General features: G+C 38.9%; 1 protein-coding gene and 2 pseudogenes across 4 annotated transcripts in view; 1 reads left to right on the forward strand and 2 right to left on the reverse strand.

The window, feature by feature from the left end:
* The window catches only part of WWC2 (WW and C2 domain containing 2), a 210,143-nt gene that overhangs the window by 72,217 nt on the left and 119,802 nt on the right, over positions 1–18,124 (forward strand). Inside the window, exon 1 of one of the 4 annotated variants that reach the window (XM_017549376.2) lies at positions 17,764–17,937. The exons of the other annotated variants lie outside the window; for them this stretch is intronic. Coding sequence (XP_017404865.1) covers positions 17,924–17,937 — 14 coding nt within the window. The 5' untranslated portion in view covers positions 17,764–17,923. Of the gene's footprint in view, positions 1–17,763; positions 17,938–18,124 lie in introns of those variants that run through there. 4 annotated transcript variants of the gene reach the window in all.
* Positions 43–86, reverse strand: LOC119466894 (annotated as a pseudogene).
* On the reverse strand, positions 7,370–7,552 carry LOC119466877 (annotated as a pseudogene).

Raw genomic sequence — 18,124 nt, forward strand, 5'->3', positions numbered from 1 at the left:
TGAAATTTTATGTGTTGCTATATAGCTGTTAAGAGATAGCAGACTGGAAAACCTGCTAGACGAATTCTAAAAGAGCTGTAACACGGACTCAAAGTTTAAAAGAACATTTTTTTTTTCCTTCATAGAGATGGAGTGTCACTGTGTTGCCCAGAGTATTCTTGAACTCCTAGCCTCAAGTGATTCTCCTGCCATAGCCTCCTAAAGCGTTGGGATTACATGTGTGAGCCACTGCACCTGGCCATGGTTTTTTAATCGTATTTTTGAGTGGCCATCAGAGAAACCCTATAAAAAAGTATGATTTTGGAATGCCCATGATATACTCAAATAATAGGGTGAATACCTTCATGCATATAAACCTAATTTATTTATATAATATAGTAATTATGTTAAAGGAAGCAAGTAATTTTGGAAATTTTACTGTGCATAAAGAAATATTAAATAAAGTGCTACAAGTTCCTCTCAAACCAGTGAATTACCAAATTTCTGATAATTATATTATCAAATGAATATGTAAAATTATGTTTTCATTGCCGGAACACGTTTGAAAAACTGATTTCTAGCTTACTTTAATATAAGCAATCAGGTAGACATTTACCTTAGTAGAAAAGCTGCTATAAATCACTACTTTCTCATGGATACTAATTTGAGCTTCAAAAAAACAGTATAATTCAAAGGATGCTTTTATTTGGAAAGTAGGTTTTCAAGTTACTTAAAGGATAGTTGGTTTGTTGGAAAAAGTGGACAGAAAGCTGTAGCAGAAATAATGCTGACAGGGTTAGTATTCCAGATGTTTATTAACTTAAAAAGACACAAGCATTAGATAAACAGTTTCTGTGCCCTTGGCCAGAGATTGATTTCCACTGTAGGAAATAGTGGGTCATGCTCGATCCATTATTTGTCTTAAAACAGATTCAGGAGGCAGACACCTAGAGTCACAATGGGGAACCAGCTAAGGCTTCAAGCGTATAAACTAAAACATTCCATCGCCGTGCACGAACATGCTCTTCGGACACCTCACAGCAGTTTGAGGGGCTTCCTTGGACAAACTTTCCAGCTCTCAAGTCCTGGAGTGAGTCATTAGGATGCCTGTGGAGTACGTGGGCAGTGGGTGGGGTAAAGAGAAGAGCACTGTTGAGGAGAGCGGGTTTGGGAACTTGTATTGCAAAGGGTTGGCACAGAGAGAGGTAAAAGTCCTGAGGTGAAACCTGCGGAGCCTGGGGTGCTGAGATGCACATTTGTGACGTGATTTTGCATTTCTATTGATTTTTGAACTATTTATTGAGAGCATGGTAGAAATAACAGGGAAGAGAAATAAATGGTTATCATGTTGTTATTTATTTACTTATTTACTTATATTTTTTAAAAGTGACAGGGTCTCGCTCTGCCAGCCAGACTGGAGTGCAGTAGCGCAATCATAGCTCACTGTAACCTTGAACTCCTCAGGTGGCCCTCCTGCCTCAGCCTCCTGAATAGCTGGGACTGTACAAGCTAATTAATTTTTTTTTTAATAGAGATAGAGTCTTGCTATGTTTCCTAAGATGGTCTTGAACTCTTGGCCTCAAGTGATCCTCCTGACTCGGTCTCCTATTATGACATTTAAATAAAGTAATTTCTTCAAATCAGTTTGGTTTTCCACTTGGTAAAATGAAGAGAGAAGATAACTGGTAAAAGCTTACAGTGACATCATTATTTCAGATACAACCATATGGAAGCTTTTCTAATCAACGGCCTTCATTTCTTCTTTGTACTGTTGTACAGGGTTCTTAACACAAACTGCCTTAGGCTATAAACATTTCTGCATGTGCCTTATCTTTCCAATTAGACTATAGCCTCATTGAGAGCAGGGTCAAGGATTAAAAAATAAAAATGAAAGCATTTATGTTGTGCTTTAACTCTGTACAGAATACTTTTCATATATATTATTTGGTGTCTTTTGACAATGTATTGACTGTAACAAGGATTTCCAAATGAAAGGTAGAAGAACAAGGTATAATATTTACGTTTTTAAATTTGATTTAAGATTCAGTAGAGTTTAGTTATACTAAAAGTCTATATTGGTAATATCTTTATATTTTTAATATTCTATATTTTAGAGTACTGAAATATACTTTACATAATCTCTGAGTAAATGTAACTAAAATTTTGTATGAGATTTCTTTAGAGGTAAATTTGAAATCAGTAAATAAACATGCTAGGGAAAGTTTTCTGACTTTTAAAATTAAAATTGGAAACAATGGGAGATTTTAAAACTATGTTAATCAAAGTTATATCTGTAAATGATTAACAAACACTCAGCTAGGTTCCCAAAGCAAGACAGGTGTCCTGTGACCCACTACTGTCTCCTACACCTGATTCACTCTCTCTAGAGTTGACCACAGTTACGTATTTAAAAGGTTATTTTGGTATTTGCTGCTGTGTTTTTAAATAACATTATCTATCTTGACTTTTCAGCTTTGGATTTTGAGAACTGACTTCCCGCCCCGGTTGAGGACTCAGCTTTCTTACTGTGTCTTCCTCATGCACATGCGCTTCCCTCCCCTCATCCTCTTGGTGTTTCCTATCACCTTGTAAAGAAATCAGTAGTCTATGTTTACATTTTTATGACTATGTAAATATTATTCATGGATGACCTATCTGGTGTACTATGATTGCATTTCCTTTTGTTTTCTCTGTAGTTAATAATCATCTCTTTTTTCCATTGGCTTCTTTATATTTCTATTACCAATTTGCTGCCAGAATTAATAAATCTCCTTTCAGTACATTCATACACACTGGGTATTCTATCGGTTTGAAATCTCCTGCACCTTCTGTTCTTAATCTCCAGTTTGTCCTGGTTAATCACTGTAACTGCTGCATACTGTCATCCGATGGTCTCCATTTACTGTAATTTTGCAGGTTTCATTTGTCATTTTCCTGTGTTGAGCCCTTTTTCTGGTTATCATGTTTCCCGTTTTCTTGGTTTATTCTCTGTTTTGATGGAGTTGCATTAGAAAGGGAGCATAGATTTGTTGAGGCTTAGCATCTCCTCAAATGCCATTATTCTGCTCTCATATGTGATTGATATTTTAGCTAGGGGTATAATTCCAGGTTGGAAGTAATTTGGAGTAAAAATTTGATGCTATTGCTCTACTGACTTGTAGCTTCCAATGTTGTGTTTGAGAAGTCTGATGCCTTTTTGTTGTTGTTATCATTTGTTTCTTTCTGTTTTTGTGACCTGATTCCTCTCTGAAGCTTTTAGGTTTTATTTTTGCCCTCATGTTCCAAAATTTCACAAGGTTGGGTGTTGATGTAGGCCTTTTGTAACCACAGTGTTAGGTGGGTCATATATAATCAAGAAACCAGTGTCATTCAGATTCAGTTCAGGGAAATTTTCTTGCACTAGTACTTTGGTAATATTTTCCTCTTTGTATTTACTTTGTTCTCTCTTCTCTGAACTCATGTGAGTCAGATATTAGACCTCCTAGATTGGTTGTTCACTTTCCCTTTTGTCTCATTCTTCGGGAAAATTTTTAAACTTGATCTTTTAATTTGTCAATAGATGGGTTCCTTTCTGCCAGTGTATTGTTCATTTCCAGGAGTTTTAAAATTCTTTCTTCCAAATATTTATGTATTTATTTATTTATCTCCCCTTCCCCTCCCTCCCCCCTCCCCTCCTTCTTCCCTCCCCATCCCACCTCCCCCTCTCCCTCCCCTTGCCTCCCTCTTCCCTCCCCTCCCTTCTCCCTTCCCCCTTCCCCCTTCCTTCTTCTCCTCCCTTCTCCCTCTCCCCTCCTCCCTTCCCCTTTTCCTTCCCTTTCCCACAGGGTCTTGGTCTGTTACTCAGGCTGGAGTGCAGTGGTACAATCACAGTTTACTGCAGCCTTGACCTCTGAGGCTCAAGTGATCCTCCCTTCTCATCCTCCTGAGTAGCTGGGACCACAAGCATGCTCTGCCATGCCTGGCTAAATTTTAAATTTCTTTGTTTTTCTGTGGAGGTAGGGTCTTGTTATGTTGCCCAGGCTGGTCTCAAACTCTCAGGCTTAAGTGATCTTCCTGCCTTGGCCTCCCAAAGTGTTAGGATTGTATGCGTGAGCCACAGTGCCTGGCCACATATTTCTATTTTGACGGTAACCTCTTCTGTCTCTCTGAAGATGCTAATTGAAGGTTTCTTCAATATCTCTGAAGAAATGAATTCTTCAGTTTTATTTTTTTCAGGGTTGTTTTAGTTTCTGCTTTCATTTTAGGGGACCAGTATTCTTAGCTTTTGCATTAGAGATAAGTAATACCAGCCATTCTGGTTCTTCACTCCTTCCAGACACAGGAGAAAGGATTAACTTCCCTGCCTCCATGTGACTTGTTTTGGCCAGTGGATTGCAAACGGAAGTGATGTGCTTATCTGCCCTACCTGGGTGATTGACGCTTGTGTTGAGATTGCAGATGCCACAAGCACCCAAGGTGCAGTCCGGAATGCTTCACCCTGTAGGGGCCAGCTGCCTGGGCATTCATCCAGAGCCACTTTGGACTTGGCTTGAAAGGGAAATAAATGTTTGTTTTTAACCACTGAGACTTTAGTATTGTTTTTTATTGCAGCATTATCTAGCCTGTCCTTACTGAGACAGCTGTCAGTCATATTTAAGAATGAGGCACAAAAAGCTGTTTGGAAGCTCTCTACTAGTGAGTGGGGTAGTCATATGGCAGTGATCTGGCGCAGCATTTCTGTTAAGGCTCTCCCAGATGTTAAAGTCAGTAGATCTCTTCTCTTGGTTTGGCTAGTTTTCCAAGGAAAAACCCTCCAATATTCCGGCCTGACAAATGTAAGCCCAGCTCCTGGGTTCTGCAAATGGAGTAACGGAAGTGGGGCTTGGGACGCTTGCTGTTCAGTGTGTGCACACTCCCTTACTCTCCCTGTTTTTAATAAGGTACTCCTTTCAGTGGTCCCAGCTGCCTGGAAATCCACAGCCTATCTAATTAAGTCTTTTTAGAGAATAAACCTTCTGTTTCTGCCCAGGTGGGGCGTCTGCTTCTAACAGACTTCTGGCGAGTCCTTCATGGTCACACCCTCTGTCTGAAGTCCTTGGTGCTGGAATTTCTGAGCCATTTCAGCCTTTTGCAGTATGAATTGATCTGCTTCTGGGCTTTCTCTGTTACTGACCTAGGCTTTCTGTTTTTCACGTCTGCCGAATCACTTACACTGCTATTTGCTTCCCACTGTCCCAAATTTTGTTCTCATCTGCTGACCTTCCCATTGTCCTTTTGTGTTTATGCCTTTTTAAAAATCCCCTTTCTGCTATTTTCTAGAGGGAATGAAGGTAGTAAGCACATATATTAAATCTACAGTGTTTACTAGAAGTTCTTTAATAATGAATTTTATCCACCCAGCTTAAGAAAAAATGAAAACAGTAGAATGGACACCATTATATAAATCCTGCTCTTAGATCTGACAGTTAACTTTTTGCCAGTTTTCTTTATTACCACCTCCTCCTCCTCCTCCTCCTCCTCCTCCTCCTCCTCCTCCCTCTCTCTCTCTCTGTCTCTCTCTCTGTACTCGTTCTGTGTGTGTGTTTGTGGCTGTGTGTGTGTAATATCCTCCAAGTATATCTAGTATATGTAAGATAAATATATTTATGTCTGTATTTTCTCTCCTGCTGTAACATTTGAAGGTAAGGTTCAGATATTATGATCCTTCACTCTTAAATACTTCAGCATACGTTTCCCAGGAGCAAAAATATTCTTACAGGACTATAATTATCATACCTATGGAAATTAAAAAAAAAATAGTTCCAATAACATCATTTAACATCTAGCATATCTAATATCATCTAACAGCTAGCATAAATTATGTAGTTTCAAAATTTCTTATTTATTTATTTATTTGTTTATTTACTTTTTGTTTTTGTTTTTGAGACAGGGTCTCTGTTGCCCAGGCTGGAGTGCAGTGGTGTGATCTTGGCTCACTGTAGCCTTCACCTCCTAGGCTCAGGTGATCCTTCTACCTCAACCTTCCAAGTAGCTGGGACCACAGGCACACACCACCTGTTTATTTTTTGTATTTTTTGTAGAGATGGGGTTTTGCCATGTTGCTCAGGCCAGTCTCAAACTCCTGAGCTCTGATGATCTGCCCACCTCAGCCCCCCCAAAGTGCTGGGATTACAGGTGTGAGCCACTGTGCTTGGCCTCAAAAATTCTTTTGTAACTTTTTTCCCTTAAAAGTTACGATCCCATTGTGGTAAACATTCTGCAACTGGTTGTTATTTCTCTTTGGACTAGAACAGTTTCTCAGAGCATTTGTTTTTTGTACTTGTTTTTTTGTTTGTTTGTTTTTAATTAATCTTGAACAGAACTAGCACCTATAGAAAAAGATAAATAAAGGTGAGGCCCTAATAAGGAGATATTAGTGAAAGTACTGGGAAACAGAACAAATTTTGTTTTTTAATGTTTGTTTTTCTAACCCAGGTGCTGCTAATCTAAAACTTAGCCAAGCTGTGCTTTGCACATTCAATTAAAGTAAAAAAGCAGTATTTGTCTTCACTGTGATGAGGAACTATATTTAGAATTTTCCCAACCCACCCCACTTCACCTTGCATACTTTGCCAGTATTTAGCCTTATGACTTATGTTTGCTTCAAATTGAATTTGAGTCTAAGCTCAAAGGGCATGCATTTTTGTTTATGACTAAGGGCTGATCTCTGAAGTTAGTATAGTTATCAAACATTCCTCACATTCCGTATGTCTAATTTTTAGTTAGGAGGATCTGGTGCTATGCCAGAGGAAATTAGAGGCTAGAGAGCACAAGGAAATACCACCGAAGAAAGTCTCCATGTAAGCTATAAAAGTTCAGTCGTATGTTTAAATAGCAAAGCAAAGACTAGGTATGGGATTGATTTGTGGCATGTTAGTGCCATTCTTTAAGCTGCTTAGGAACATTTCTTAGTTTTCTGTTACTTGATTCTTGAAATTCCAGCCCTGGAACTTTAAGAAATCTGTGGTTCTTTCAGTTTGTCTTTTAGTTGTACTCAGGGCCAGGATGAGTAGTTAAAAATTTTTTTTTAAATTTTTATTCATTTATCTTTTCGAGATGGAGTCTCACTCTGTCACTCAGGCTGGAGTGCAATGGTGCCATCTCGGCTCACTGCAACCTCTGCCTCCCAGGTTCCAGTGATTCTCCTGCCTCAACCTCCTGAGTATCTGGGATTATAGGTGCCTGCCACCATACCCGGCTAATTTTTATATTTTTAGTAGAGTCGGGATTCCACCATGTTGGCCAGGATCGTCTTGAACTACTGACCTCAGGTGATCCACCTGCCTTGGCCTATCAAAGTGCTAGGATTACAGTCATGAGCTATCACGCCCGGCCCTTTTATTTTTATTTTTGTTCTTTTTTATTTTTTTGAGCCACTCAGACTGTGTCCTATCCTTCTTACTCTCCCAGGAGAAGAGAAGAATGATCATCAATGGCAAATGGCAGCTGCAGCCAAGCAACAAGGGCCAGCATCACACTCAGGGGAGAGTGCTGTGCCCCCTCCTCACAGAGGAGTTTTTCAATACTGCAAAACAAATACTTGCAAAAGCTTCGTTCCCCAAGAGTGACTTAGTGTGCAGTTGAAAGGGTCATCACAACAGATGTGGTGGTCACCGGGAGATAGATTCGTTGAACACATGTTGAATGAGCACCAGCGGTTGTTCTAGCCACTAAAGAATACAGTAGTGGACAAAATAAGTTATGGGGAGGTAGGAAGGAAGACTAGAGCAATAAAGGAGATAAATTCAGACATAATAATAGCATTAAAGAAATAAACTACATGACATGATAGACAGTGACTACTTTAGATAGACTCATGTATTAGCTCTGCTGTGGTAATAAGCAACCTGTAAATTTGTGACTTCCACAGGTGTCTCCTTCTAGCTCGTATTCCATCATCAACTAGAGAATAAAGTGAAATATCCTGTAAGTCAAAACTCTCAAGGCCGAGGATCATGCATGATCTGTGAAATCATTTGGTCACTAAAATGTGTTTAGAAAAAAATTCAAATTGGTCTTGGTGAAATATATGCGTAACACAAAAGAGTCAAATTAGATTTATGGTAATAACTAGAAATAGAACCTTTGTAAATTTAATAGAAAACAATTTAATACAAAGAAATCAAAGAAGAAAATTGTAGGGCCTTTGGTTAGAAGCTTTAAATGTTTATTATGCTACTTTGGTGTTTAACAAGGTTCAAGAATAATTAAGAAAGGATGTTTTCTCTTCTTAATAAAGACAATGTATATAAAAAGGTGAACTTTTTGTAGAAACAGTCTGTAAGAAAAATTGAATCTAAGTTTAAAAAGCCTTAGAAGGTGTTAGCAAAAAAATCAGAGTAACATTTATGAACATGTGTGTACATTTTTTGGATGTCCATAAATAGTCATCTTCGAAATGTTAAATATTCCAGCATGTGCTTTTTCTCTGGCCCGAGAAGCTACAGGTGCACCGAGATTGACTGACTCATTTACTTTCTCAAAACTTTTTTGGGAAGCAGTTAGACTTGTTTTAATTGTATGGTAATCTGTCCCTACGCCTCCATGATTGTCACATTCTGGAAGGCCTGTGCATAACTGAATTTCTTCTTCACCTTGGGACGCTGGAAGATCACTGAGAGTCAAGGCTAGGAAACTCCATTTAGGTCAATTATGTAGCAATCTCTTACTTAAGGATTAGGCCCTACTAAGCACCTCACTATAGCATTAGGACATTTGTTCAGTTAAATCCCACAGAAACACAATGTTCATGTGGGCAAACCAACATACTTTCTTCTTGCATTTATCCAGGCAAGATTAAGAGTTGAGATATACTGAAATAACACCAAGTTCACGTTATGAACATTTTGAAATTTATTGCAAAATTCATTGATTTTTTGTCTCTAAATGTAACATTTGCTGTAGACTATAAAAAAGTTAAAATCAGGGCCAAAGTGGCTCATGCCTATAATTTCAGCTCTTTGGGATGCCAATGTGGGAGGATCACTTGAGCCCAGGAGTTTGAGACTAGCCTGGGCAACACAGTGAGACCCCATTTCTACCAAAAAAAAAATAAAAAATAAAAAAAATTAGCCAGGCATAGTGGCACATACCTATAAGTCCTAGCTTACTCTTGAAGCTGAAGCAGGAGGATCACTTGAACCTAGGAGTTCGAAGCTGCAGTGAGCTATTATTATGCCACTCCACTCCAGCCTGGGCAACAGAACAAGACCCTAAAGTCTACAAGTAAGGCTGAGGCACCATGACTCCAAGTCCCCTTACTGCAGAAGCTGCATAGCTGGCAGTGCTTCGGAGGTTAACTTTATGAATCTGTGTCTGAGTAAAATACTTGTCAGTATCTAACTTAGGGCTCATTCAAGGATATTCAGTACAGTGTTCTGGATACAATTAAAATGTCCATCATCAGTACCAGACAGTACTGTAAAGGCTAAACTGTGGTCCAAGCTTATTATAAAAGATGCTCCCATGACATAAAATATAAAAAATGAGATAGCAACATGAAAAGTCTCATAAATTGTTGAATGAAAAAAGTAAACCTCAGAATGATGCACATAGTATATGGTATTTTCTAGGCTGTATGTAGAGAAAGGTCTGGAAGAACATATACTGCTTTTAAAGAGAGGAGTGTGAGAACTGGAATGGGAGCTGGTAGCCAAAGAGATCTAGCATTATCTGTGGTATTTTAATATTTTACAAGGAGGGTATATTCATGCATTTTTTAACGAAAATCTTAAAAGTAAGATTTTAAAAACTATTTTCAAAGACTACTAGCTGCTGTGTAGAGAATGGGTTATAGAAGGATGAGAGTACAAATGTAACAACTAGTTAGGAAGTTAATCCAGGCAAGAGGTGCTAATAGGTTGGATTAGAGAGGTGGTGGTGGAGAGAAAAAGTTGTAAATGGGGCTGTGTTCCGGAGGGTGAGCCTGCAGGATGTTGATGGGGAGGGAAGCATCAAGGATGACTGCCTCCCTGGTTGTGATGTGAGCATCTCGGTTGATGATGGTGCCATTTTCCAAACTGAGGTCATTTGGAGGAGGAATGGGACTGGGGAAGTGGTCATGCGGGGAAAATTAAAAGTTGTTTTTTATGAGTTGTTTGATATGACCATTAGATACCCTAATATAGAATGATCTGGGAGATGTTCTCTGATAAATCTGGACCTCTAAGGAAACGTCTGCCTGGAAATCACTCACTCACTGTTTTCTCTAGCAAACATTGAGCGCCATGTACCATGTATGTGCTTGGCATACAGAGATGAAAAAACCACTAGGAACTCGGTGAACTGAACAGTAAAGTCAACTAAAAAATGGAAACTGTGAAATATTTAAATGGGAAAATATTTCCAAAGCTTAACAATGTCACTAAGTAGTGACAGCTTTGGGAACATGATGTCTTCCCCAAGAAGATGATGTTTGAATTAATATTTAAGGACATTGAATCTTAGAAAACAACTGTTTAAGGGTGAAACTGTAAAAGAGACAGGATGGTGGCAAAGTGGAGGGAGAGAAGATGCTCCAGGTGGAGGGAATTGCTCATATGAAAGCATGTTTTTACCACCTGTATATCAGGCCAATGGGCTTCTCCTTGATCTCTCCTGGGATTCTATGGATAGATTTTTCAGTAGTTGGTGTCATAGGCATCTGCAATGCAGATGTCCTGTTTCTGAGCTGTGAAGTAGTACTTCTACACTTTGCCATCTTGCCTCATGATTTCCTTGTATTCATGAGGGTATCTTGTTGGTACTAGCTGACATTTCTTTCTTCTTAGATGTTTAGTATTTGTAGTATACTGTGCCTGTAACTCATGCCAGTGATGTCCTGAAACCTGGCCAGTCCCACCAAACTTGAAGTCCATTTTTTCTTTTTGTTTTGTTTTTTTGCCTCTCAAAAGCTAACCTGAGATTCAAACATTTATAGCAACATCATTCATATTAGCTAGAAGTGGAAACAATCCATATATCTGTAAACTGGTAAATGGATAAACAAAATGTGATATCTGAGCAATGGAATACTATTCAGCAATAACAAGAATGAATTCTTAATGCATGCTGTATAATAACATTGTATATCTCAAAAACATTATGCCAAATGATAGAAGCTAGACATAAGAAACCACAAATTATATGATTTTATTTATATGCAATTCCAGAAAGGGCAAATCTGTAGGGGCAGGAAGTAGATGAGTGGCTGCTTGGGTCGGGGGGAGGGAGTTTTTCCACAATTTGAAAAAACTTACATGAACTACATAGCCTATAAACATTGAAAAAAATTAAGGAAAAGGTATGGCAAGAATGCATAAAATATATGTAGATACTAGACTGTTTTATTATTTACTACCATAAAATATACACATCCATTATAAAACATTAAAATTTATTGAGGAGATCCAAGATGACCGAATAGGAACAGCTCTGGAGTGCAGTTCCCAGTGAGAACAATGCAGAGGGTGAGTGATCACCGCATTTCCAGACGAGTTTTTACTGTCCACAGACCAGGAGATTCCTGGGCTGAAAAGCGCCACTGGTTTCCAGCACGGCTTTTTCTGGAGATGCCGTGGCTTTCCACACAAAAACACACACAAATCTGGGCAGCTGTTTCAACTGATGCCTGGAACACCTGGGAGTCAGAGCTGCTCATTCTGACCTGCCCATCCCCAGCTGAAAAAGAGGGGGTTGAAACAGGGAGCCAGGTGATTTGGCATGACAGGCCCCACCCCCACAAAGACCAGCAATCCGAAATGCTCTGGATTGAGAGTTTTGCAGCAAGTGCAGCTGGACTTGGGATGATCCAGCTCTGTGTGGGGAAGGGCATCTACCACTACTGAGGTAGTCCGCCATTACCGAGGCAGTCCACTATTACCGAGGCAGACCGCCATTACAGAGGCAGCCCTAACTGTACTTCTGTAAACCAAACTTCAAGGAAGTTTACACAGCAGCTGGGCAGAGCCCGCGGCAGCTCAGCAACGCCTCTGCTGGCAGACTGTGACTAGACTGCCTCCTCGCTGGGCAGGGCGTCTCTGAAAAAAGGCAGCAGCACATCAGGAACTTATAAATAAAGCCCCACATTCCCAGGACAGAGGACCTGGGAAAAGAGGCAGTTATGAGTTCCACTGCAGCAGACTTAAACGTACCTGCCCAGCAGCTCTGAATGGAGCAATGGATCTCCCAGCACAGCACTTGAGCTCCTATAAGGGACAGACTATCTCCTCAAGCAGTTCCTCGACCCCCATATATCCAAAGAGATACCTCATAAAGGAGAGCTCAGGCTGACATCTGGCGGGTATCCTTCTGGGACAAAGATACCAGAAGAAGAAACTGGCAGCAACCCTTACTGTTCTGCATCCCTTGCAGGTGATCCCCAGGCAAGCAGGCTCTGTAATGGACCTCCAGCAGTCTTGCAGCAGAGGGGCCTGACTGTTAGAAGGAAAACTAAGAAACAGAAAGAAATAACTTCAACATCAACAAAAGGGACATCCACTCAGAGACCCCATCCAAAAGTCACCAGCTACAAAGACCATAGGTAGATGAATCCACAAAGATGGGAAGAAACCATTGCAAAAAGGATGAAAACACCCAAAACCAGAACGCCTCTTCTCCTCCAAGGGATCACAGCTCCTCACCAGCAAGGGATCAAAGCTGGATGGAGAAAGAGTCTGATGAATTGACAGAAACAGGCTTCAGAAGGCGGGTAATAACAAACTTCTCAGAGCTGAAAGAACATCTTCTAACCCAATGCAAAGAAACTAAGAACCTTGCAAAAAGGTCTGACTAAATGCTAGCAAGAATAGTCAGCTTAGAGAAGAATATAAACGACTTGATGGAGCTGAAAAATACAACACGAGAACTTTGTGAAGCATACACAAGTGTCAATAGCTGAATCCACCAAGCAGAAGAAAGGATATCAAAAATTGAAAATCAACTCAATGAAATAAAATGAGAAGGCAAGATTAGAGAAGAAAGAGTGAAAAGAAATGAACAAAGCCTCCAAGAAATATGGGATTATGTGAAAAGACCTAATCTACATTTGATAGGTGTACCTGAATGTGATGGAGAGAATGAATCCAAGCTGGAAAACACTCTTCAGGATATTATCCAGGAGAACTTCCCAAACCTAGCAAGGCAGGCCAATATTCAAGTCTAGGAATATAGAGAACACCACAAATATACTCCTCAAGAACAGCAACCCCAAGGCACATAATTTCAGATTCACCAGGTTGAAATGAAGGAAAAAATGCTAAGGGCAGCCAGAGAGAAAGGTCAGGTTACCCACAAAGGGAAGCCTATCAGACTCACAGCGGATCTCTCAGCAGAAACCCTACAAGCCAGAAGAGTGTGGGGGTCAATATTCAATATCCTTAAAGAAAAGAACTTTCAACCTAGAATTTCATATCCAACCAAACTAAGCTTCATAAGTGAAAGAGAAATAAAATTTTTTTATGAACAAGCAATTGCTGAGAGATTTTGTCACCACCAGGCCTGCCTTATGAGAGTTCCTGAAAGCAGCACTAAACATGCAAAGGAACAACCAGTACCAGCCACTTCAAAAATGTACCAAATGGTAAAGACCATCGACACAATGAAGAAACTACGTCAACTAACGGGCAAAACAGCCAGCTAGAATCAAAATGGCAGGATCAAATTCACATAGAACAATATTAACCTTAAATGTAAATGGGCTAAATGCCCCAATCAAAAGACACAGACTGGCAAATTGGATAAAAAGTCGAGATCCATCATTGTGCCATATTCATGAAACCTGTGTGAGGACACACATAGGCTCAAAATAAAGGGATGGAGGAAGATTTACCAAGCAAATGGAGAGCAAAAAAAAAAAAGCAGGAGTTACAGTCCTAGTCTCTGAGAAAATAGACTTTAAACCAACAAAGATCAAAAGAGACAAAGAAGTGCATTACATAATGGTAAAAGGATCAATGCAACAAGAGCTAACGATCCTAAATATATATACACCCAATATGGGAGCACCCAGATACATAAAGCAAGTTCTTAATGACCTACAAAGAGACTTAGACTCCCACACAATAATAGTGAGAGACTTAGACTCCCACACAATAATAATGGGAGACTTTAACAATCCAATGTCAATATTAGATCAACGAGACAGAAAATCAACAAGGATATCCAGGACTTGAACTCATATCTGGACCAAGCAAACCTAATAGACATCTACAGAACTCTCCAGACCAAATCCACCGAATATGTATTCTTCTCAGCACCACATCACACCTGCTCTAAAATTGACCACATAATTGGAAGTAAATCACTCCTGAGCAAATGCAAAAGAATGGAAATCATAGCAAACAGTCTGTCAGACTACAATGCAATCAAATTCGAACTCAGCATTAATAAACTAACTCAGAACTGCATAGTTTTATGGAAACTGAACAACTGGCTCCTGAATGTTGACTGGGTAAACAATGAAATGAAGGCAGAAATAAAGATGTTCTTCGAAACCAATGAGAACCAAGACACAACGTACCAGAATCTCTGCAACACATTTAAAGCAGTGTCTAGAGGAAAATTTATAGCAAGAAATGCCCACATGAGAAGCAAGAAAAGATCTAAAATCAATATCATCACAATGGGAAGAGCTAGAGGAGCAATATCAAAAATATTCAAAAGCTAGCAGAAGACAAAAAATAACTAAGATCAGAGCAGAACTGTAGGAGACAGAGACACAAAAAACCCTTCAAAAAAATCAATAAATCCAGGAATCTGGAAAAGATCAACAAAATAGACAGACTGCTAGCCAGATTAATAAGAAAGAAAAGAGAGAAGAATCAAATAGATGCAATAAAAAACAAAAAAGTGTTTTGATGCAGTTATTGAAAGGTTTTCTCGTATCTTGTTCCATTGTCAGGAAACGTAGGTATCAACTAACACCTTAATACCAGCTTCATGTTGTTATTTGAATAATTGTATATACTATTACTTCTGTATAAATAGAAAATTTTTGAAAGAATAAATTACAACATTTTCATGATATAGTTGACGTTTTCTTTCTACCTTCCTTTATACTCTTTCTTCCATTCAAACATTTATTATGTGTTGACTATATATGAGGTAGGAATTAGGCATTGTGCTAGAGAGTAAGAAGAAGGTAGGGTCCCTGCCTTTGAGAAGCTCATAGTTTGGGCTAGAGGCGGAGTCCACTGTAGTGACATGCCTTAGGTGGCAGCTGATCTCTGTGGAGGTGGGATAAGGTTCATGCAGCATAATTGAGAATAGCATTTCTAGGTTAAATGGAATCAACATTTAAAAAAATTTAAATATTTATTTGAAGTTCTGGGGTATGTGTGCAGTTTTGTTACATAGGTAAATGTGTGCCATGGTGGCTTGCTGCACCTATCAATCCATCATCTAGGTATTAAGCACAGCATGCATTCACTGTTTCCCCTAAAGGTCTCCCTTCCCCCACCCGGAATCAACATTTTAATGGATTTTTAACACTGCCAAATTGTTTCTTAAAAGGACTGTATCGAGTTACAAAGTCACCAGCAATAAATGAAAGTAGCTGATGCCCCACATCCTCACCAGAGTGAGTTTCATCACTAAGACAAAGCAGCACAGCGGGAAGCAGTGGCTCAAACCTGTAATCTCAGCACTTTGGGAGGCCAAGGAGGTCAGATCACCTGAGCTCAGGAGTTTGAGATCACCCTTGGCATTAGACCTCCCTTTTTTCCTGTAAAGGAAAAACTAAGAAATTTAGCCAAGTGTGTTGGTGTGCACCTGTAGTTCCAGCTCCCTGGGTGGCTGAGGTGGGAGGATGGCTTCAGCCCTCGAGATTGAGGCTGCAGTGAGCTGAGCCATGATTGTCCCACTGCACTCCAGCCTGGGCGGCACAGTAAGACCCTGTCTATAAAAACAAACAAAACTTGATACTTTAATAGGCTTAAATTTTAGCCTCATTATTTTATTGTATTTGGCATTTCTTTTTATTATTAGTGATGTTTAACATTTTCCCATGCTTTTATTATCTTTTGTGAAAATACTTTATTCGCTTAGATTCTTGGCATTATTATATATGTGTTACTCCTTTTTAAAACAACTTATTGAAGTGAAATTTACCTAATGTAAATTAACCGTTTAAAAATGATCAATTCATTAAGTACATTCACAGTGTTGTGGAACCAGCCCCTACGTTTAGTTTCAGAACATTTTCACCACTCCTGCAAGGTACCCAGTAAGCAGTTTCTATTTGTCCCTCTCCTTGTCACCAGGCAACCATTAATCTACTTTCTGTTTTTATCGATTTGTGAACTAGATACTTCATATATTGGAATCATATAACATGTGACCTTTTGTGCCTGGCTTCTTTCACTTAGCATAATGTTTTGGAGGTTCATCCATGTTATAGCATGTATAAGTACTTCGTTGCTTTTTACGGCTAATAGTCCATTTCCTGTATATACCACAATTTTTTATCCGTTCACCTGTTGATGGGAATTTGGGCTGTTTCCACCTTTTGGCTGTTACGAATAATGCAGCTGTGATCATGCACACACATGTACTTATTCAAGTACCTATTTTAACTTCCTTTAGAAGTAGACCTAGGAGTGGTATTGTGAGATCATGTGGTAATTCCATTTTAACTTTTTGAGGAATTGCAAAACCATTTTCTACAGAGGCTGCACCATTTTACGTTCCCACCCATAATGTACAGAATTCCCATTTCTCCACATCCTTGTCAACACTTGTGTCTTATGTATATGTTTTTTTTAATGATAGCCATTATAGTGGGTGTGAACTGGTACTTGACTGTGGTTTGATTTGTATTTCCATAATAATTAATGATGATGAGTACTGTTAATATTTGTGAGAAAATGAAGGAAAAAGAAAGCCGTACTCTTGAAGTTATTTTCAAATTAGTTAAGTATCCTTTGAAGAAAGGAAATGTTTACATAAAATTAAGTGAAGTGTCCTATTCCAAATTTGAGTACTGTTAAGCTATTAATTCTGTTTAAATATTTCATCGTTTTCGTAACAGAGGTACTTCTAAAATACAGCCTTTTGCCTCCAGGTTTGTTTTTAGCTTGTTTTCCATTTTTCCATCACCTGGCTGGATTAGGGATTCAACCTAATTTATGCCTTTTAAACAATAGCAGTCAAAGTGAACTTCTGGTCCCTGAAGTTTACTGATGAGTATTGCCTCAGAACTTAGAGATGTAAATCCTCAGGTCCTTCCCATATCTACTGAGTCAGAAACTTTGAGGGTGACCCCAACAGTCTGTGTTTTTACAAGCCTTTCAGTTGAGTCAGATTGGAGGCACATGTAGTTGTCAGAACTGCTACTGTAAACCAAGATTCTTAGGTTGATTCTATGATAAACAAACAGCCCTTGTGGGCGTTGTAATCCACAATGTTGGTCTCATTAGCACCACATTTTTTTAGCTTAAGTAGTCAGACAATATGAACAATTAAGTTGAAATCATGTTAAAACCTCCTATTTAAGAAAGCATAAATCATATAGTTTTACCTAGAAACTGCTATTCAGTTTAAAAATTATGTTAAAAAGAGGAAAGTATTTTTCAAAAGCTGCTTTTGATCTTTGGCCAAATACTGAAGTAATTTAAGAGGCACATACCCATGATGTATATTTTTCCTTTTATTTGTACTTTTTCAGTTTTTTTGGCCTTGCTTTTCATGAGCTATGTTTCCTTTTATTTGTGTCTAGACTTTATTTTTTACTGCTTCAGAGCCAACATTATGAAGCTTTTTATTGTGAAGGCCAATACGGCAGAGATGTTGACGGAGAGAGAAGTGTGCGTGACCCAAACACGGGCTTATTTGAAGAGGAGTGTTTTTTTTTTTTCCTGCGCAGGCTATTCAAAAGGAAGAAGTATATCTACTTTGCAGAGTTTTATGAGGATTTAACTCACACATTTATGTATATTATAACGTGTGGTACATGATAAGCATTCAGTAAGTGTTTTATATTATTAGTATAATTGCTGTATGTAAAATTTGACTTTAACATAGAATATGGTAAGCATTGAAGCTTTTGCAAATAATATATCTGGATCTCACAACCCAACAGCATGAACCATGTGCCCTTTCAAAGGCAAATCACCCACAGATATTGTGTTTCAAGAGTGTATTCATGAAGTAA

This window comes from Cebus imitator, unplaced genomic scaffold (assembly GCF_001604975.1).
Source record: "Cebus imitator isolate Cc_AM_T3 unplaced genomic scaffold, Cebus_imitator-1.0 Scaffold11, whole genome shotgun sequence".
Classification (NCBI taxonomy): Eukaryota; Metazoa; Chordata; class Mammalia; order Primates; family Cebidae; genus Cebus; species Cebus imitator.